The sequence below is a fragment of the Cyprinodon tularosa genome, unplaced genomic scaffold, assembly GCF_016077235.1.
Source record: "Cyprinodon tularosa strain WSP-4 unplaced genomic scaffold, ASM1607723v1 ctg396, whole genome shotgun sequence".
Classification (NCBI taxonomy): Eukaryota; Metazoa; Chordata; class Actinopteri; order Cyprinodontiformes; family Cyprinodontidae; genus Cyprinodon; species Cyprinodon tularosa.
The window spans coordinates 86405-109347 of record NW_024039114.1 but is presented as its reverse complement, the minus strand read 5'-3'; the positions used below and the strand labels follow the sequence as shown (position 1 = coordinate 109347).

Here is a 22943-nt window from a genome sequence, read left to right as displayed (position 1 = left end):
TATAAAGAGGTATAAAAACCATGAGTACACTTACCTTTTCAAGTTACTGCTACTACCGGTGGCAAGTTCTGCAGGAAATCTTGTTGAACATATATCGCAAAAAAAAATCCCAGGAAGATTTTAGACCTACCTGAGGAATGGATCTATAGTGAAATTACTCAGGGTAAATGTGCATCCAAATGCTACCCGAGCTCTGGAAAGCCCCAGCCAAAGGCAACATAAAAGGGGCTATTGTTCAAAGGAAATAAAAATGGAGAACTCCATCCAAATTGTTCAACTTAACCTTAAATTAATTCAACTCTATCATCTTATACCCTGTTTAAATTACAACAATTGCAGGTTTGTCTTTATTTACATTTTTGTCTGATTCAACAAAAAAGGTATTAATTATGTTCTGGTTATAATCTAAGAAAATAAATCATTCATTTAAACGATTAAAAGCCCAAACATTTTTTTTTTATTTAACTTTTTTGGTTCATAAAAATCTGTCCACAGAGCAGTGATAAGTTGTTTTGTTCATTTTCTTTTCATACTTTCTAAATAAATGTATATTTTTTCACCTTTTTCAGCATTTTAACAGATGCAGAAGCAGGTTTTATCATGGAACAGTAAAGATTCAGTCAGGAATTAGTGTGGGATGTTTTTAGTCTTATGCTTATGGTGTTTCACTCATTAAACACAGCCTTTATAAAGACTCAGTGTTCATATATTTCTATCAGGTTTATAAATAACCCCAAATTATGAAACTATTACCCTGGCAAGTTTATACATCAAAAAGTTTCTTTCTAGAAAAAAAAAATCTGGCATTTCTCAAAATAAAATGAAAAAGAGCAGAAAACAATGCTTTTATTTTTTTTTATTTAAATTCTAATTTAAAAAGTCTACGTTTTTTTACCGTTTATTCTACGAACTAGAAAAATCGTACTTAGCAATAGTTGGAACCAACCTCTCCTTAAATTACCAAATTGCTTGTTGCATGTTTCCGCTGGTATTTTAATGACTTTCTTTTCATTCCTAATGCATCATTCATAGTCATAGAAGGACAGAACAATAAATATTTACAAAGAGGCAATAGTTAGAGCGGAAATATGTGGAGGGAAGACATGCTGAACATGTTTTCAGAGGATTTCTCAATGAAAGCCCAGAGTGCAAAAAGGATTTTACTCAAGCGTATCACCAATGTTCTATTAGTCATGATGTTGAGCAAGAGCTTAATTGTGACTGTCTTATTGAGAAATAAAGGTGGGGCCTTTTCAAAAGCTGAAGTGTGTGGTGACTCTTGTACTCTAACAAATTGAGTAATATATCTTTTGTCACATGAGTAGGATGAAAGGACAAAGGAGAAAGCAAAAAGCTGTAGATGGCACGATAAGAAGAAGCTGCAGAGGATGTGTCACCTGAGCAGACTCGGTCTGGTCCAGCATTTCCTCAAACTTCTGGTAATCTTCATCATCTGGGTCGGAACCAGACAGCCGGGCTGCCCTTGCCATGAAGTAGGGAGGGAGCTCCCCGATAGCTGTACCAGCACCCTGGTAAAAAAAATTACACAAACAGAAAAATACTCAATGTGAATGCTTCAGTTTAAAACATTGCGTCTAGAGATGATTTTATTTGTTTCTCTTTTTTGTTATGCTTGAATATTTAGGATCAAACTAATTCTATTATTAAAGATAAACTAACTTTTTAAAGGGGGAAAAGCTTTCCAAATATCTGATGAAATTATTCCCTACAAAGACATTTCTGCACCCTCTTGTCTGTGACTCTGATTTACTCGTACATATTGGAGGTTATTTCAATCTGAAAAACAGACCCGGAGAGAAAAGACAATTAGAAGAGATTTATTGAGACCATTACTTAGTCTTTGGCGCTCAGACCTCGGCAGGAAACATAGCGCTGAATTTTGATCGATATACATGAACAGCAATAAAGAATAGGGCTGTTTGCCCCCCCCAGGCCTGAAACTGGTGGTGGAGTGGAGATAGATGAAGTTGGTCAGTCTGTAGACTGCTGGTTAGAGAGACGGTCTGCTGAGCTTTATGGGGAGATCCAGTGGACTGCATGAGCTGATACTAGAGCTTAACTCAGGGACCTGGAAGATGGAAGTCCAGTTGGATAACACAGGTTGAGAGAACCTGTCCATGATGAGCAAGCATGGAGCGACAGTGGAGAGGAAAAACTCCCCGTTGTGAAGAAATGTCTCGCAGAACCAGGCTGAACATGGCGGTCTTCTGCTGGACCGGTTGAAATGAGACTCAGAATGCAGTAAGAGTCCAGGAGTAATGACACTAATGAAGCTTTAGCTACGATGGTGGAGGAGGGGCTGGAGGTGGGTTGAAACGGGGTCATCTGAATAAAGTCACAGCGCAACCACCGCCTGCACACTAGGTAGCAGACAAGTTGCGGATCGGAGGCCTTTTAAGATGAACTTTGGATGCTGATTGCTTTCACGGAGGCATGGATCAAAGCTGATTGGCTGTGTCTTAGGCGGATGAAGGCGAGTAATCGGTTTATTCAGTTAAACTTCTGTCTAGGCTCAACTTATTTCAATAGGGTATATCTTAAGTGTTTTGACAGAATTTATTTATTATTTTCCTATGCAAAAAATAAAATCGAGCTGGATACGATGCTTAAGCAGCTTCTTTTCCCCCTTATTCAACTAAATGTCCCTTTTCAAACCTGCATCCTGTATTTACTCCAGTTATCCAAAAACAATTAAGGTCCTGCCATTTTTTTAGTTAAAATATAAGGTTTAGTTGTATTTGTAACAAGGTTCTGCCAACTTAGGGATTTTAACAGGAGTCTGAAGTGAACAGCATTGAAAGGAGCAGTGAGGAAAACATGCAATGGTACAGTAATCCTTTTCCATTTTGACTCAATGATGACCCAGACTTTAGGAACCTGAACCGGCTACAGTCATGAAACAATCACTAGAATGTTTCCCTTTGGACCAGAAAGTCAAAAGCAAAAGCAAGTATACAACCAGGCACAATCTGAACAAGCTTTCTTTGCTTGATGGCCAGGATTGTGTAACAGGAGCAATTAACAGAGCTAAAACGGAAAAGATTTACAAGAGTGAAAATCCCAGTGCACCAGGATTTGTGGATCTGTGGATCGATTACACACAGGCTCAAATCAGGGGAAAAGCTCTAAATATATTACAACTTTCCAAAGGAGCTCGTAGCTGGAGCATGTGTGAATGAGAAAAGGCTTAACAAAAAGGAAGCAATTTGAGGGAAATAAATCTGAAGCAATTTGGTGAGTTCACCAAGTTCATGAATCAAAACATGAAAACAAGTTCAGAGGGAGGGAGTCGAATGAAATAAAACAGCAGGCTCTAAGAAACCAACTCTTTAAAGTGCTTTAAACTTCCCCACAACTTTCTCTCCGATGTGTCTTAATGTGTTCCTTGGCCATCATCTTGCTGTTTGAAAAAATGTCCTCTAGAGATCTCTGAGACTTTAACACAACAGCTCAATCTACACTAAGGACTATTTCCTTACAGGGTGACTTCTGATAGCTTCATAAGTCGTATCGCAGCATCTTTCACAAAGCAAAGACAGGGAGCAGCACGATGAACTAAAAAATATATATATTTTTATGGCACTTTTGGCTCATTTGATCTTTCCAACAGCAGGCTTACAGGATAGGGAGCATGAGAGAAAGGGAGTGACATGCAGGAAAGGACCACAGGCCGGAATCGAACCCCACTCACCCGCGTTGAAGATTAAAGGAATAGTACACCCAAAACATGATTAGCCTTCATTTTCTACTCACCCCCATGCTGAACAACACTCTGGAGTACTTTTTTGATATCTCAAATGCATCTGGAGATCTGGGAGGCTTCTTTCTGTCTGCTGACATTCAAATAATGGAGGTCCATAGCGCCCGAGACAGAAAGGTCCATAAAAGTCCACAAAAAACGTGTCAATATTCCTCCATACTGCTCGTCCAATGTATTCCAAGTGTCCTGAGTGGGTAGCATCCAGAATTTACTCGAAACGAAGTCATTTAGAAGGTTTTTAGAGCATAAACAGTAATGTATAGGATTTCCTGAAAGCGCGCACATGCGCGTTCACGATGCTACGGAAGCCGGCAGACCAAACCAGATGAAAGTGCGCATTCAGCGTCTGCTCTGCCAATAATGCAAGCGTAGAAGAAGAAATGTGCTGTTTACCTGTGCAAAGAAATGAAACAACGAAAGAAAAATGTCTGAGGACTTCAGTGTTGAGGAAGAGCATGAGTTCTTTGCCGAGCTGAATGCGCTGGTTTGGTCTGCCGGCTTCCGTAGCGTCGTGATCGCGCATGTGCGCGCTTTCAGGAAATCCTATACACTACTGTTTATGCTCTGAAAACATTCTAAATGACTTCGTTTCGAGTAAATTCTGGACGCTACCCACTCAGGACACTTGGATTACATTGGACGAGCAGTATGGAGGAATATTGAAACGTTTTTTGTGGACTTTTATGGACCTTTCTGTCTCGGGCGCCATAGACCTCCATTATTTGAATGTCAGCAGACAGCAAGAAGCCTCCCAGATCTCCAGATGCATTTGAGATATCAAAAAAGTACTCCAGGGTGTTGTTCAGCATGGGGGTGAGTAGAAAATGAAGGCTAATCATGTTTTGGGTGTACTATTCCTTTAAGGCCTCAGTACATGGGTTGTGCACACTAACCACTGCTCCACCTGCACGCCCAAAACTAAAAAATAATAACAACCGTAGAGCATCAGGAGGACATAACATGGAGCAGTGATGGAGAAAACAGCTGATAAGCATGAGGCAGAAATGAATATGGTGATGGAAAAGTCCGACGCAGTACAATGATGAGCTGAGAGTTTATACTGAGGGAGGTGTGGAGAATGACACAGGAACAGGATGTGTTTATTAGGAGAGAATATGGGGCAGCTGAGGCTATATGGAGCTAAAAGAGCTTAAAATAAGTTCCTTTTCAAGAGCTATTGGAGTAAACAGCACAGAGATTATAATTACAATATTCTCATGGGTTCAGAGGAAGAGAAGAACAATTACATTTAAATGAAACAGTTGTCCTGTGCACAGAGCTTTAATCAGGCAAAAAACACTGAATATTAGTAACATAGTTTGTCCATGACCTTTGAACCCGGCTGTGACTATTAAAGCTGCGATTTTACTAATAGATTCATCTGTTGATTTGTTTTTTCATTAATTCAATAAATAATCGCAGGAAATGTTTTTTACAGCTTTAAACCACGTGAACCTAAAGCTTTTCCACTTGAGGAGTTCTGGGTAGAACATATTGACTGACAGAAAGGTTATTTGTTTGAATAAATATTTATTTAAATTAATGCTTGTAGCGACAGTGGAGAGCAAAAACTCCCTTTTAACAAGAAGAAACTTCCAGCAGAACCAGGCTCAGTGTGAGGGCCGTCTGCTGAGGCCGACTGGGATTCAAGGAGATAGAAGCAGAGATACAAAAAGAAGCTGTAAAAGGCAGCCCCGTCCAGGAAACACACAGCCAGGCAGACGAGCTCCAAGCCAGCTCCCATGTCAGAGGATGAAGAGAGCACATCCAGCCAGTCACAGTCAGAGAAACAGGACTACACTGAAAAACAGGTAGATCTCCACCCTCTATAAACAAAGGTGTTGATGGCAGCAGCACAGCTGATATTTATATATATATATATATAAATATTAGGGGTGGAACGGTTCACAAAATCGGTTCGGTTCACGGTTTTGTGGTCACGGCTTTCGGTTTGGTTTCGGTATATGTTGATTGTTAGCCTGACATGTTGGTCGTGTTGCTGTTAGCATAAACAAAACGTGTTGCACAATGCTTGCACACTGTTTTTATCCACAACTTTCTTTCCGCCGTCATCGTAGGTCACTCTAAATGCAAAGTGGTCCCATACAGCAAACCTATAAAGTGCTGCTGGCTATGCTGCTTCGCTTCTTCTTCTTCTTGTTTACTACTGGTGGTTGGCTTTGGTCGCAGTACCGCCACCTTCTGCTCTGGAGTGTAAACGCTTCGCCTATGAGAAAAAGGAGCAGCGCATGAACCGAACGAAACACACGCGAATCGAACCGAGACAGTCGAACCGAACGGTTCGGACGGTTTTCATAAACCGTTGCATCCCTAATATATATATATATCTATATAGATGTATATATATAGATATATATATATATATCTATATATATACAGAGAGAGAGGGGGTTAATGATTAATGATTAAGCAACTACTAAATTAGTTGACAACTAATTCAATAATCGATTGATCACAATTAATCTAATTAATTCTTTCTGCCGTTGTCCCTAAAGCACAGTTAAAGTTAATTTAGCCTAACGCTCTTGTAAAGTCTGGATCTTAAAAGCCGAGCTGAATTTATGTGAATTGCACAAAATCCCATTAAATTCATTATATTTTATGAATAGCTCAATTGGTATGAATATTTCTGGCCCAATTAAATTACAACCAGGAAATAGATTCGCATGAGTACAAGCTTCATCTTCAAAAGACAGGCAAGAGTTAAAATAATAATAAAAATATCTAAGCCGAATTTGCTGTTCTGGTAAAACACATAAAACACATCAGCTTCAAAGAGGAGTATAACTAACTAATCACAGGAGCGTTATATGTTGCTGACGGGCTGAGCCAGAAGATGATTAGTGGGTAGTTAGCAACCATGGCAGCACAAACAAGCCAAAACAATCACTGTCAGGGGGCGGTGCAAGCCAAAAAATCCTGGCACACTGCACCTAATCTGGACACCCTGTGCTCAAGTTAACACTGCAGTCTTTAATGAAACCCTCTACTTTGTTTTTTTCTTTTTCTTAATAATGGGGATGTATTTTAATCTCCCTGGCAGCTGCTCCATTCAAAGCGCTCAGCCTCTGTTTGCAAGTACGCAGCTCGGGGTATTTGTGAAGCAGTGCGATGAAATTTGTCCACCTGCACCGTGCTGCTGTTTGAAGTGGAGCACTTAAGGCATCCGCTGTCATCGACTGCAGGAGCAAAGCAGGAGATGGACAAAGAAAGAGGAGGAAAGAGAAAGTGGAAGGAGGAGGTGGAGAAGCAGTTGTTAAGAGGGGGAGCGGGGGGCAGTTTCATGTCTCATCACCAAACATAAGCAGCGAGGTGGTGGTGGTGGTGGGGGGGGGCGGTGATGTTGCTTTGAAAACGGGCGTGCAACAGGTGCCTCCAACTGTAGAGCTGACAAGCCTCGTGGGTGGGGGTGAATCCAAAGGGGGATTTGGTGACATCAAACACAACAACAAACAGAGAGTTTGGTAATCCTTTGAAAGGAAGGAAGAGTGTGTGTAGTTAATATTTTACAGCTCCATTGAAGCATGGGGGGCCAATTACGGCACAGAGCAGAAGGACAGGTTCCCGTAAAGACGCCAGCAGTGAAGAAGTAACTAAAGAGCTTTATTTCCCCTCAGCACACTACCTTCCACATTACAAGGAAGAGGGAAGCAGTTAATTGTAAAACAATCCACCAAGTTCAGCTTTTCAAGCTCTCTGCAGTTCTCAAAAGCTAAACTGAAATCTGCAACCAAGCGTGAGTCTGTGACACGTCAAGCTCTTATTCTTCTTGTTCTTCTTTTTATGTTTAATGAGTAAGAAGAGTAGCAGCAGCAGAAACAGGTGTGAGACACTGATAAACCAGCAGAACTTCAAAAGGCTGCTCTGTGACATAGTTCAACTTTTTAAAAAGGAACTCTGGCACCACAAACCCTCACTGTCTATTTTTACACACAGTGCCTGTGAAGTCGTGGGTAGTTTTCTGTCCAGGCCCAGAAAAAAAATAAAAACTGATAAGCAAAAAAAAGGTTTAGGTGGCCACCAAACTGGTTGACGTTGCTCGTTGGAAATTCTCAGTAAGGAAGTAGGGTTTTCCAAGAATAGGGTATTACTGTGGACGTTGTACATTTGTGGCGTTTCTAAGAAGCATCACTCACATTTAGGCAGATGAATTAAAGAGGACACAGTAAACTTTGCTTAGATAAGACGCAATTTGAAAATTGTTTTATAAAATAAAGTAGAAAAAACACTACAAACCAAATCCTTGCTGACAACCATGGTGGTGGCAGCACCATGCTGTATTGAGGCTTTTCTTTAGCACAGACAGGGGAACTGTCCTGGTTGATGATCTCAGTTTTTAAAAATAAGACCAGAATAGGGAAAGATTTTATTGTTTAGCAGTGCAGATCAAACTGAGGGATATATCCTATGAATTGGAGCTTCCACTGTACAGTTATTCACTACAGCAGGCATCCCTAAAGTCAGTCCTCTAGGGGTGCTGTCCTGCAGGTTTTAGAGGTTTTTCTGCTTTAGCACAGCTGATTCAGATGATTGCAGTTCAGCAAAAGCCTGTTTATCAACTATCAATGTAAATCACCTGGGATGGAGCAGGGAAACCTCTAAAACCTGCAGGTCAATGGCCCTTGAGGACCAACTTTGGGGATGCCTGCACTACAGTGTGTTGGTGTAGGTAAGGTTTAAAGCTTTAAAGGTGCATACCCACAGTATATGCCTATACAGAAATACTAAAAACCATTTGATGGTAATAAAATATGGGTTCATACACCAAGGGTCAATCCTAATAGTTTACTTTTTGAGCATAAATAGAATTTCTGCACATGACGCAATGAGCGGGTATATACACAGACATTTATACCATCTGCTGGCAGTACCACAGAACTGTCATAAACAAGATGGTGACAAATTTGTCAGCTAGTTAAAGGAGCTCGGCCGTCCTGCAGTGCCTTGCTGTAAAATGACATGGTTGGAGACAATCCCATAAAAATCAAATATATGGATGGATCTATGGCAACTTTAAGTTTTACTGAGACTTCATTGGAGCCTCCTATTAAATATAAAGGGAAGAAGAAAATTCCTGTTCCCCACAAACTCTAAGAATTGTGATAAGACATTTTTCAATTACATAAATAAAAAAAATCCTAAGTTAAAACATTTTAATAGTAATAAAGGTCAATTTAACGCATTGAAATACAATTTCCTTGGCAAGTAGATTGTCCATGGGAGATGAATTGAATCTGATCTTGAGTAGGCTGCAGGATTTTATTGGCTTAAACAGAAAACTGCATGGGACACCATGATGACTATTTCAGTCAACCAATCAATCAGCTGATCATGTATCTATAAAATGTTTGTCCTTAGACTGTAGAGGCTAAGAATAGCATTTCTATCACTGCTATTAATAAGGATGTTACCTCGCACATCCAACAACTCTTGCTTTAGTGAACATCAACTTTTATACAATATTCAAGTCTTTCCCACTTGGAATGAACAATTCTCTCATTTTTTGTTTTGTTTTTGTTTTTACAGTGGATCTTGGGCTGCTCAGTGGTTAGCACTGCTGCCTTGCAGCAAGAAGCTTCCGGGTTTGATTCCCGACCCGGGGTCTTTCTGCATGGAGTTTGCATGTTCTCCTTAAGCATGCGTGGGTTCTCTCCGGGTACTCCAGCTTCCTCCCACAATCTAAAAACTTGACTGTTAGGTTCATTGACTTCTCTAAATTCTCCTCAGGTGTGAGTGTGTGTGAATGGTTGTTTGTCCTGTTTGTCTCTGTGTTACCCAGCGATGGACTGGCGACCTGTCCAGGGTGGACCCCTCCTCTCGCCTGTAGACAACTGGAGATAGGCACCAGCACCCCTTGTGACCCCACTTGGGATACGCATAAGAGAAAATGGATGGGTGGATCTTGGACTTTTTACAACTTCACCGGGAGGTGCTAATTGGCTTAGCCCATCGCTTCCTTGTTAAGCGCCTGCATACATGCGCAGTATTGTACTTTCGGTCAAAACAGTGCTGTTATTATAAGCACACACAAAGGGCTTCATCTACCGATAAATTTAGCAAAACAAGCACCACAGAAATAATGGTAATCTTTAATAAAAAAAGCTTGTTATGGAACTGAGATACAGTAAAAAAAACAACAACAAAATAACAGTTCTAAGGACATTTATACATAGTGTGTTTTATTTTATAATAAAATAGACTCAGAAAACCAGAGAAAGCGGTGTACGATCAGTGCAAAGTAACTCAGAGAAGTTAATTTGAGTCTGAGAAGTACCCCCAGCTATAACAGTTCTATTAAGACTTACCCACATACAAGCTTCCAGGCGAACTTTTGACATGATGGTCCAGAGGGATATGCTTCCCTGGAGGCCTGCAGGCTCCACCATTCCATCTGCCCTCACGCCCACCTGCTCCGCACCAGTGCCGGATGTCGGTGCTCCCTCATGAGGACAGACAATTTGGTCCGGATAGGGAGGCTCAGGGAATTCCACTGAACCGCATTCATAGGCTGCCAGAGTCACTGATGCAATGTGAGGTCCCTGAAACAAAGAGAAACAAAGACAAAAATACAGACAGCGAGAAAGAGGGAAAAAAAATGGAAATTAGTTCAAGCCAAAATAAGTGATGAACAGAGTAGGAGTAGAGCTACTTTTTGATATTTTGAGTCAGTGGAAGACCCCTTTTAATATTAGCATAGCTGAAAGGGGCAGCAATGAGTCAAATACTGACTTCTAAGATAATGACATTTATATATGGGCCAGTGACTAAAGGCACTGGTGCTATCTCGGCCGCCGTTCAATAAAATTAAATATTTAATACTTGCAAGATAAAGACAAAAGCATCTAAGCACAAACAACCTAAAGGTTAATCTGTTTAAGCAAATGTGTCTGTATGTTCAGCTAGAAACATCTCCAAGACAAAGGCGGAATTATCATCTACTTCTTCTCATGCTTGAAGTCAGAGAACTTCAAGCATGAGAAGAAGTAGATGATAATGAACCAGAGAAAATGTGTATGTGCTTTGTTTTATTAAACTATGAAGTAAGCCAAATGTTGCTATAATTCAATAAAAAAAAAAACTGTAGAATTGGTAAAGAGAGCAGGCTTAGTCCTGTTGGCATCCAAGGTATTGACATTACAAAGTTGGTCATGTAAATACATTTTAAAATCGGTCAATTGTAATGTCAGCAGAGTTGTATTTCTGTATGACGGACACACATTAATAATCATAACATGATGTGTTATCTTATTTTTGTAATTTCTGCCAGGTTTTATTGACGAACACAAAAATTAGTATACGCAAGTTTAACGTATACTCATTATAAAATAGAGATAAGTAAATATTATTTCACGTTACTTGTTGTAACTCAGTTGTGTCTGTAGAGTTTTTGAACTGCAGGGGAGGAAAGAAAAAAAAGGGCACATATATAGCACCACTGTAGATGGCACTTTAACACACATGTTGGCTGCCAAAAGGGCACTTTAAAATGTGTTTGGGCTCCTGAGAGGGCCCTTTAACATTGGTTTTGGCACCCAAGGGGGCATTTGAGTGCTTTTTCCCTCCAAGGGGGAACCTGAACATGCCTTTTGGTTCCCAAGGGGGTACTATACCACATGTTTTTGAATCTAGAGGGCAGACTTTATCACACGTTTAAGCTCCTGAGAGGGCACTTTAACATGCATTTTGGCTCCCAAGGGGCCACTTGAGCAGCTGTTTGGCTCCCAAGGGGGTACTTTAACACTCACTCTAGCTCCAGAGAGGGAACTTTAACATGCATTTTGGCTCCCAAGGGGCCGCTTGAGCAGATGTTTGGCTCCCAAGGGGGTACTTTAACACACACTTTGGCTCCTGAGAGGGCACTTTAATATGCATTTTGGCTCCCAAGGGGCCACTTGAGCAGTTGTTTGGCTCCCAAGGGGGTACTTTAACACTCACTTTGGCTCCAGAGAGGGCATTTTAGGCCCCGTCCACACGAAGTCAAAATGAACACGAAACGCTAATATTTTCCAGAACGTTTGTCGTAAAGACGGAGACATAAAATAAATGTGATCGTCCACACGAATGCATGAAAACGCTGCAAAATGTATGCCAGGCCTGTAAGTGGCGCTCTGGTGCCAAAGCAAAAAGAGGTGACGAAATGTTGGGCATGCGCACTAATAGTTATACATGGTTGACCTGCGGGTCCATTTTCGTGGTTCAGTCAAATTCAGGTGCTGAACTATGTCGTCGATATTGCTCTGTTCTTCCTGTAGATATTCCAGAAGAAGAAGATTCTGTTGTAAGCCCGACAGCAGGGTGAGTAGCATGAGCAGCAACCATTCAACACAGTACGCCGCCATTGTTGTTGTGATACTGTGTGGCGCATGCGTGTTTAGAGGCGACGCTATGACGCATGCGTGTAAGAAAAAAAAAATGCGGTTAGAGCTTAAAGATGGAACCGCGAAAACGGCGTTTCAAAATCTTCCCACTCTGAAGGCTGAATAAAAAAAAGATCGTTTACAGACCCCCGAAACGCCGGCTTTGTATGGATGAGAGGCTGGTTTGGTGAAAAATTTGTGCGTTTAGGCCAGGGTTTGGCTTCTTGTGGACGGGGCCTTAGTCTGTTTCTATCTCCCTGAACCCCAGTCGGCCCCAGCAAATAGCCGATCACACTGAACACTGAGCCTGGATCTACTGGATGTTTCTTCCTGTTAAAAGGGAGTTTTCCTCTCCACGCTCACTACAAGCATGCTTGGTGTGAGGGGTTGCCTTTGAGAAAGTGAGTCGATGGAATCAACTGGTTTTCCTTAGATAGAACCTTTGAAGCCTAGAGATGACATGTGTTCTGAAGTGGCACTATATAAATAAACTGAATTGAATTACCGTATATGTACTCTTAGTAAAACTAGGTATATATTTACATATCTGTTTATATTTTTAAGATCACTCAAGTATGCAAAATTATATATATCCCAAGTTTTGCTAGTTCATTAAAGGAGAATTCCGGTTTTTAACACTTTTAGCCCATTTTCTGTAGTGTCCAGGATGAAATCGAATGATCGACACCAAAATTTTGACAATTGGTCCTGTCTCTGCTTTTTGGCTCATGCAGAATCCCCCCCTGGCTGCTTCAGAATGGCTTCCATTGTGCATGTCCGATAATGTCCTTAAAACAACCTTAAACGTTCTTTTTTTAAAATATGCTACTCACCGGGTCGTCAGCGCTGTTCAATGACGTTCCAAAAAAAGTTTCGTGAAGAAAAACCGTTCCTGTCTTGTTTTATTTAGCATTTTGTAAATCCCAGAACTATTTTTTCCGATACATCACAACCGCTTATAAACTTCCGCTTCCCGTTCGAATCTGAAGCGTTGCACACTCCAGACCACTAGTTGGCGACAATGTCTCTATATACTCCTCCTCAGTATATTCCGGTTCAAAACGGTATCCTCTACCGTCAAACTCAAAGTCCAATATGTCCTCCTCAAGAATCCACCTTTCGTATTCCATTTTCAGAGTTTTTTAAAGTGTTTAACAGAGACGTTAGCACCTCGACCTCGGAGTACACAGAGTGAAGCGAAAAGACTACAATTAAGTGTAAACAGGCCCCATTTCCATTTCTGGTGGCGGAGGGATATTGACTATTCCAACAGAACTCAATGGGATTTACAAAATGCTAAATAAAACACTACAGGAACGTTTTTTCTTTACAAAACTTTTTTTGGAACGTCATTGAACAGCGCTGACGACCCGGTGAGTAGCATATTTTTAAAAAAGAACGTTTAAGGTTGTTTTAAGGACATTATCGGACATGCACTATGGAAGCCATTCTGAAGCAGCCAGGGGGGGATTCTGCATGAGCCAAAAAGCAGAGACAGGACCAATTGTCAAAATTGTGGTGTCGATCATTCGATTTCATCCTGGACACTACAGAAAATGGGCTAAAAGTGTTAAAAACCAGAATTCTCCTTTAATGCAAATATATCAAAGTAAAAAAACACATTTAATTTACACTGTAAGATGCAACATCATGCTTTATAAAAAAAGCTTCAAGTCAACAGAACTCCATGCGCATCAACTTGTTTATACTCCTTCTTAAGTGCTCTGAACTGCTAGTATTTCAACAGAATATAGTTAAGTTTAGTCCATTAGGACTTATGTGCTCATCAGTATAACCTGAGTTTTCCCAGAATACTTAAAAGTATATTTTTATAAACTATAAGTAGATTGTAAGTTTATAATGGGTAAATAAAGGCATATCTTCAGGACTACCTTAAGTTTACTGTAAAGTAAACTTAAAATGTCAGAATTTAGTCCCAATAAGTATACATTTTTTAAACTTCTTATTAATCTTAAAGGATATATTCTTTTGTATACTTCAGTATACTTTGAAATATTAATTTGAATTATATATGCTTTTGCTAAGAGTGTTAACTTGAAATTCTACAAATAACTTGTGTAAGTGAAACACTTCATGATGTTTGAACAATCTCTATAGAGAAATTTAGAGACGTAATTTAGTTTTCAAGGTAGATGAACTCAAAGAACTCTCATGATTGCAGTAACTGCCTGCTAAGTAGTGGACAAATACATAACAATCAGTTCTTGCAATGTTGCTTCCACTCCTGTAATTTAGTTATCATAGGCTTCCTGAAATGGAACAACACCCCTTTAAACATTATGCTACATGGTCATTCACAGATGACTCACTTTGACAGTAAGGATGATAACATCTGGTCTGAGAGCTCAAAGTTTGATTAGGTTTCTTTAATGAACAGGAGTCATTGTGGAAAGGAAGGATCATGTGACACGATTTATTTGAACAAACACGAGTTATATGCCGAACAAATGCATAAGCAGATGTGAAACAACGGAGACGATCAAACAATTCTGTAGCATGATCCCTGTAAATAAAGGCAAGTCTGTGGCGTGGGCTGATGTAAGAAGACACTTTGTACTGTTTCTTCCATGTGTTTACACTCATGTACGTGCGTGTAGGAAGGGTGCTCCCAGTGACGCACAAAGACAGTTTGGCATTACACAATGCCACAGCACAGCACTCTGGTAAAACTTGGGGCGGGGCTGGAACTTCCGAACCAGCATGGGACAAGGCAAGACAGGACTGTACGTGCATTTGAGGATGGTTAAAGAACAGTAAACTGCTGAATCATATTAAACCATTACATTTGCATAATCATAACATATACATTCAAAGTAGAGATACTCTCAGCATGAGCTGGGGGCCTCTGAAACATCCAGAGTGGAATAATTGTGTAAATATATACATTCATATATATATATATATATATATATATATATATATATATATATATATATATATATATATATATATATATATATATATATATATATATATATATATATATATAATATATATATATATATATTATATATATATATATATATATATATATATATATATATATATATATATATATATATATATATATATATATATATATAATATATATATATATATAATATATATATAAGAATTACAATAAAGCTATTTATATGCATTAAAGTAAAACCTGTTGGGCTCTCTTTTTGGCATCAAGACAATTATTCTTATTGTGCAAACTCATAGATTGAAAATACCACCCATATATATAACCCTCCCTCAAACTGTGCGCAAGACCCTGTGCGCATGTAAATGTATTTATTAGTAATTATGCTAATAAATACAGAAATTTTCCAGCTTTTATAACTGATATTTAGTGTTACATGTAACTTTAACTTTCCTTTTCTTATCTTTTTTACTTTTGTTTGAGGCATTTTGAGATTATTACATGAGAAAGTGCGCTTAAAATACAATTCATTAGTAACATCACTATTATTATTATTATTATTCTTTTTTTATTCCTATCGTTTTAACCTTAAACTACATGCTTAGATTTTCATTATCCTTTCACTCTCAAACTGCAAGTATTTAAATAGTGTGGACCGAACTGGTTTTACAAGTCTTAATAAATCTGCATTTAGTTTTTGTAGATCACCCACAACACGCCCATCTATTAAATTGTTTTTGTTCCCACACAATTTAACACTCCTTAATATTAATCTTTTAAGATCCAGCCATTAAAGCCTCTCTAATATGTGTTGAAATTAGCTTTCATAAAAACTAAAATTATTATTCCATTCTGTGACCTTACAAGAAAAACCTAAAATGACTATTTTAAGTGCCTGACTAGTAAAATTTAACCTGTGATTAATTCTGTTTTTTGTTCAACAGTTAGGAATGTTGTGGTAAAATGTGTTCCTTGCTTTGCTTCAGTCTCGTGACCAAGTAATGATTGTTTTGTTTTTTTACAACCCTATGACTGCCTTTAAGTTATGGGTTATGTTATGTCCTATTATGTATGAAGAGTGAGAAGTTCTGTTCAAAAACAATTTCATCTAGCCTTGTTCATGTGATGTAACCTGACAGAAGCATTTGCTCTGTCTTCACAGCAGATGTCCCTCCTCATGACTACCAGCCGATAAACAGAGGAATGCTCACTGTATGTTGTATAACTCACGGCCAGCTCTAGGTTTTTCATTTTGTATCTCAGATGGGAGCCAAACGAATCAACATTTGAAATATAAGATCAAGTTTTTTCTCTGTCTGACTTAGAACAGTTACAGACCTCTTTAGGATGCATTTCTTTCCCCTCTTATTCCTGCAATTCTAGCTTGATAATCATCACCAATCTCTCTCTACTTACCAAAGGACAGTTATTTCCTTTTCCCTTCACAGTGTCTAGGACGGTTGTGATTATTGTCTATTCTATTGAGCCTACTAATATCTGTTTAAGAGTCATAACTACAACTTTGGATTCTTCATCAATAGGAATCGTAGGTTGAAGTCATTAGAGCAGCATTAAAGATTAACTGATGTTTTTAAACTTAAAGGAATAGTACACCCAAAACATGATTAGCCTTCATTTTCTACTCACCCCCATGCTGAACAACACTCTGGAGTACTTTTTTGATATCTCAAATGCATCTGGAGATCTGGGAGGCTTCTTGCTGTCTGCTGACATTCAAATAATGGAGGTCTATGGTGCCCGAGGCAGAAAGGTCCATAAAAGTCCACAAAAAACGTTTCATTATTCCTCCATACTGCTCGTCCAATGTATTCCAAGTGTCCTGAGTGGGTAGCGTCCATAATTTACTCGAAACGAAGTCATTTAGAATGTTTTTAGAGCATAAACAGTAGTGTATAGGATTTCCTGAAAGCGCGCACATGCGCGATCACGACGCTACGGAAGCCGGCAGACCAAACCAGCGCATTCAGCTCGGCAAAGAACTCATGCTCTTCCTCAACATTGAAGTCCTCAGACATTTTTCTTTCGTTGTTTCTTTCTTTGCATAGGTAAACAGCACATTTCTTCTTCTACGCTTTCATTATTGGCAGAGCAGACGCTGAATGCGCACTTTCATCTGGTTTGGTCTGCCGGCTTCCGTAGCGTCGTGATCGCGCATGTGCGTGCTTTCAGGAAATCCTATACACTACTGTTTCTGCTCTAAAAACATTCTAAATGACTTCGTTTCGAGTAAATTTTGGATGCTACCCACTCAGGACACTTGGAATACATTGGACGAGCAGTATGGAGGAATATTGACACGTTTTTTGTGGACTTTTATGGACCTTTCTGTCTCGGGCACCATAGACCTCCATTATTTGAATGTCAGCAGACAGCACGAAGCCTCCCAGATCTCCAGATGCATTTGAGATATCAAAAAAGTACTCCAGAGTGTTGTTCAGCATGGGGGTGAGTAGAAAATGAAGGCTAATCATGTTTTGGGTGTACTATTCCTTTAAGTCAATCTAAGCACATTTGCTGACAGGGCACTGAAATGCATTTGCGCTTTTGCAAAAATCTGTTTGTATGATGCATATCCATTGTGGAGGGTTAAAGGCACACTGTGCAACATTTTTCAGTTAATTAATGTGTTCCATAACGTTTTGGATGATTAAATGAGTCATTTCAGGTTGAACAAAGGTATTCTCGGCCGCCCTGGTGGTCTGTGGGGGAAATACTGCACTTGCAATTGCAGGAGCACCGACCCGCACCCACAGGCTCAGAAGTCTCGCGAGAGTCGGTCTTGCTTTACGGCAAGAACTGCTACACGCCCCCAGTGAAAAGCATGCTCGTTGCTAGCACAGTGGCGATCTTTGTGCAGTGCTGCTTTCACACCGGACGCAGCAAAAGCAGCAAAATCGCGTCTGCTGCTTCATTTTTGCTGCTTGTACCAGTTAGTTCTGACGCGCGGCTGAAGCAGCTTTGCTGCTCTGGCTGCGTGGTGCAAAAGTGTGTCTGACGCGCGTTGGGCGGAGCTTCACTATCCTTTCTCTGCCTTGCAGCTATATTTGCTGTGATCAGTGGGAATAAAGTAGTTTTAATATGTTTTTAAGTGAGAAAATACACCCGAAAACGTAAACAGTGCCGTCAGTTCATTCAGATTATAATCCTGCCTTCCAATATTTTTTCTGTGGGAGCCGCTCAGACCCCCACATACCAGTAGTGCGCCGACAGTAGGAATCCCTTCATCAGCAGCCTCTGGCCTGGTCGCCTCCTTGCGGTTCACCGCGGCAGCTGGTAGGTGTTTTTCATCTAAATAATCCAAACTGCAGGCAGCAGGATAATAATAAAAGCGAACGTAGCATTAAACGCGCCCGATGCGCTGCTTCAGTGCTGCTGCTCAAAACGCGCCGCGGGACCTTTTGCTGCACCTTGACGCGCGTCAACCATTGACTTTGCATGTAAACTTGCTGCTTCTGTCGCACCAGCTGCGTCCATTGTGTGCATTCGTTGCGTTCGCCTGTCTGCTAAGCTCAAAACAACCGTGCCTGGCTTGACGGAGAAACCAGGAGAACAGCTGTGCATATTTACGACAGTGCACTTTTACTTTCGCCCTCTGGGGGGAGCCTCGCTGGAAAATCAACACCGGTTGCATAGTGTACCTTTAAAGGTGAAAACTCAACATAACATAAATATATATTATGAAGTACAAATAAATACATGCAACATTTAATGTCACCTTACTTCATAAAATGTGCAATTCATTATTTTAATACATGGTTAAATAAAGAAATGCACCATAAGATTAAGAAATTTACAATAATTTAACTGCACTAGCTATTAAATAATTTAATTAATTTCTTCAAGAGATGATTTAAGATTTAGATGTTAACATTCGAAAGTATTTTTTAAAGAATTATTTCATTTAAATATAAATATAAATAATTTGCTAGGAATTTATCCATTTAACTCATAAAAATATATAATCTGTCAGTGTAACTCATCAAACTCAGTAGGCGGGATTAGAGCAGCTCCTAGAGACAATCTGACATCTGATTGGCTGCTGTTTACTTTGACTCTGAGCTCAATATATTTTTTTAAGTTTGAAAATAACTTTATTAACGTGCTACAAACTATTTACAACAACTTCTGGGTGAGCAAATCCAGGCTCTATGTCCTTAGCTTGATCTGAAATATCTCTAATAAGTTCTTAAAAAGTCAGTGGGCGGAGCCGACACTGATCCTCTTGGAATGCTTGTTATTTAGTGTGGGCATAACATAGTGCGTAAAACATATTAATAGTCTTATGCTTAACAAATGCAATTATCATGAATGGTAATAAAAAAATAGAAAAACATTCAAAAATTTATTTTGGGCACCATTGCATAGAAAAGTTTGGGAAAATTTGGTTTAGTCTTCTGACTTTTACATTCTAGCAAATAGAAGCGACAATCACTCATAATCACTAAAAGAAAGAGAGCAACATACATTTCTACAAGTAAAAGTAAATGTTACATGATCAGTTTGCATGGGGACTGTAGCGTTAAGGATGGATTATACTTCTGCAACCGCACACTTCAAACATCGCTTGTGTCTGGTCGCGAACCAGTTTTGCTGATATGCTTCTGCAACTTTGGTCTGGAATTTCTAGGGACGCACAACAGTTTCCCGCGCAAGGGGGAGCCTATTTGAGAACTTGCGAGAACTTCGGTGGCTGGTCAGGAGAACTTCTTCGGAGGCGCCGGCGGGAGTCCATCTCTTCCACCTTTACACTCTTTGGATCCCGCTCAAGGATCTGGCTGATATCCCTCCAGGAGTTGGCAGAGACCTTGGCATCTTTGTATAACTTGTCTGAGGCAACGTACAAGTGGTTGTACTTCCGAATCCTCGATCAACCTTTCGTCGTGGTTTCCCATTGTCCTTGGCCGAATCAAGAAGGACGACCACACAGACAGCCGAAAAGGCAACCCAAAGACCAATCACAGCTTTTGGTCTGCGCATTTCCGCTTTAGGTCTGTGCAGGTTTACGTCCATCCAACATAGAGTCCAGATTTTTTGTGGTGTGTGACGACGGTTGCAGAACCCCTGCACGGAGACAGATTTGACAGTTGCAGAAGCTATGCGTCAGAAGTATAAATTGGCCTTTAGTGGTTAGAGCAGTGCACTTGTGCTCTGAGAAGGTTGTAAGTACCCAGTTAATTCCACACAGCCTCCGCTTTGGCTCCCTGAGCAAGACCCTTAACCCCACACTGCTCCCTGGGTGCCACACAATGGCAGCCCACTGCTACCCAAGGGAATAGGTTAAATGCAGAGAGTTAATTTCTCCATTTTGAGATCAATAAATTAAATATAATTGAAAAACGAAAGTTTCAACTAAATCATGCCATTTTTGCCCATAATGGCTGTAAAACCTCTACAAGCCTAAATAACAGTTCTTCTTACAGTGTCAGCTGCCCCAGATTTCAGTGAAGAGGTCTGGTTGCTAAAGCAGTTGTTACGAAACAAAAACAGGGACATCTTAGAGACCCAGATGGAAAAAGTAAAGAAACTCCCTGCATTGACCCTGTCGGAGACGTTACTCCTCATGTCCTCCCATCTGAATATGCAGCAGGGCCACTCTCATATCTACACATACAGATCATTCATTAGCCCAAACTCAGTTGAACAGGAAAAACTATCTTCCTCACACGTACAAGTATGTGTTTACCCAACACACGCACTTAAGCGCTCAACAAAAGAGCATGTTGCGTGACTAAGAGTACCTGCTGGCACTCGCTCTCTTTCTCTCCCTGCTTATTGCTGTGTCACTGCTTCTATCCTTCAGGAAAAATACAGCCCGTCTCACGTTGCCCGGACGGCTTACCATCCAGGTAGCCTGCCCCTCTGTCTCGCTGTTTGTCTGACAGACAAGCAGAAACGTAGAAAACCCCAAGTCCTTTAGCCCTGGAGTAAAACAGTAAATGATTAACTATAAGACAAACAGTGACACACACATACATAATAGAGTTTACTGTAAACAAAATCCAGGTGAGAGTTGATGTGTACTCAACTCACTAATCCCCGCTCCATGCTGTTTCTGTTTCCATATCTGTTGTATGATGGCAGGCTCTATGCCACAAAATAAAGCAGGTTTACATTTACACTGATCTAGAAACAAGGAAAGTCTGAACTCTGCTGCCAGTGTGTGCAGTGATATCACTGAAAGATGTGGGTGTCTTTGAGAAAACATGGCCGAAGTAGAGCAGCTTTAAGATTATCCTTTAAATCCCACTGAAAACTAACTGGAAGTTGTGGGTATCTTTGTTTTTTCCCACTGTTTATTTGTTTTAAATAAAAACATGAAGGAAAAAACGTTTTATTCTTTTTTATTTTTTATGCTTACTCTGCTGAAGTTCTGTAGAAAACTTTTCTGCTGACTGAGTGGGTATAATAGGGCCAAATGAAGTGGCTTAAAAACCTAATATATGATTTTCTTTCTGCAAAATCCATATGATCTCTTTTTCTTTCTATCTTATAGTTAAGAAACTAGGAAAAAGGACATACAACAAACAATGAAAATATAACAGACTAAATGTGTGCAGCTAGTCATATTACACGCCATGGACATACTTTTTCTTTGGGGGGGGGACAGGGGGGACATGTCCCCTGCACTTTTTCAAACGTCCGTTTTGGTCTGTACAAAATCAATGTTACACAATGTTACTGACACTCCTGGAGCACTAGGACCGAGCGGAGAACTGTAGCCCGCTTCCCTGAGTTTTAGCCCGCCCACAATCTCCTAATTGGCCCTCCGTCTTTTCTTGTGTGATTTGCTGTCACCGCTGTCACTCCTGAGAAGCTCACTTTACAAACATCTGATGCACCACTGAATCAGGTCTGTGATAAGATGGTCAAACACGCGGAAGTTATATTAAAAATGATTGTGGCCCCCCTCCCCCAAAAAATCTAAATTTCGTCCTTGTTAGCAAACAGTGATGAAGTGATGTCCGCCCTAGCATGTCCAAATTTATCCAACTATGGTTTCTGCACAAAATATTAGTGTTGTGCCGATGCCATTTTTTGGCCCCGATACCGATACCCCATACCTGACTGTGCAGTATTGGCCGATACCGATACCATCTGTTGAAATTGATGATGTAAAATAATTGCCATCATGGCTTTGTCAAGCTGCTGCCTACCTTTGTGAAGCAGGAAAAAGACTAATACAAAGTGAATCCAGTAGAACTTTTTATTGCCTACCTGGAATGGGTGACAATAGTTGAATAAACTTTTGGCTCTTAAAATGGTATCGATGCTCTATTAGTTGGTACTTGCCAGTACTGATACCTCCATTTCAGTGCTGGATCATTCCCTGCCCGATACTAGTACCGGTGCAACACCACAAAATAGCTTTGCAAGCGTTGTAATACTGCCACAGCAGTGAGAGGTTCAGTGACCGCAGTAAAGAAGGTCAGCGAAGGGAAGAAGAAGAGCAGGATGAAAACAATAAACCAAGGAATGAGGAACAAGTTGTTTACTTGTTTGTTTGTGTTAGTAAATGCGTGCTAAGGGAGAGGGGAGTCCTAGTTTGGCTCACATCCTGTTTATTGTGGTTTAAGTGGTTTGGTCTGCCCGCACAAACTCTGCACAAAGAAAGTAGACGTAAAATGTCCTCTTAATACCACTCTGTGCAAACTGTCTGACCAAGAAGGTCAATGGTTACACCCAACCAGGCTTCATGTCGATGGAGCCTCAGTGAAATTGGAAATTACTGATTTAAGTTTGGCATTACAGGACTTCTTTCTGGTCTGTATCTGTTTGGCTGTGATTCCATCATGGAGAGAAATATCAGCTGTGCTGCTGCCATTAACACCTTTAT

At 40.1% G+C, this 22943-nt stretch overlaps 1 protein-coding gene across 4 annotated transcripts in view; it reads right to left on the bottom strand.

Moving 5' to 3' along the window:
- The window catches only part of LOC119791576 (vacuole membrane protein 1-like), a 105627-nt gene that overhangs the window by 41731 nt on the left and 40953 nt on the right, over positions 1-22943 (bottom strand). For all 4 annotated transcript variants that reach the window (XM_038297758.1, XM_038297757.1, XM_038297759.1 and 1 more), the window contains 2 exons: positions 10108-10341; positions 1398-1529 (listed from right to left, as the gene is read on the bottom strand). In XM_038297758.1, the coding sequence (XP_038153686.1) occupies positions 1398-1529; positions 10108-10341 (366 nt within the window). The remainder of the gene's footprint in view (positions 1-1397; positions 1530-10107; positions 10342-22943) is intronic.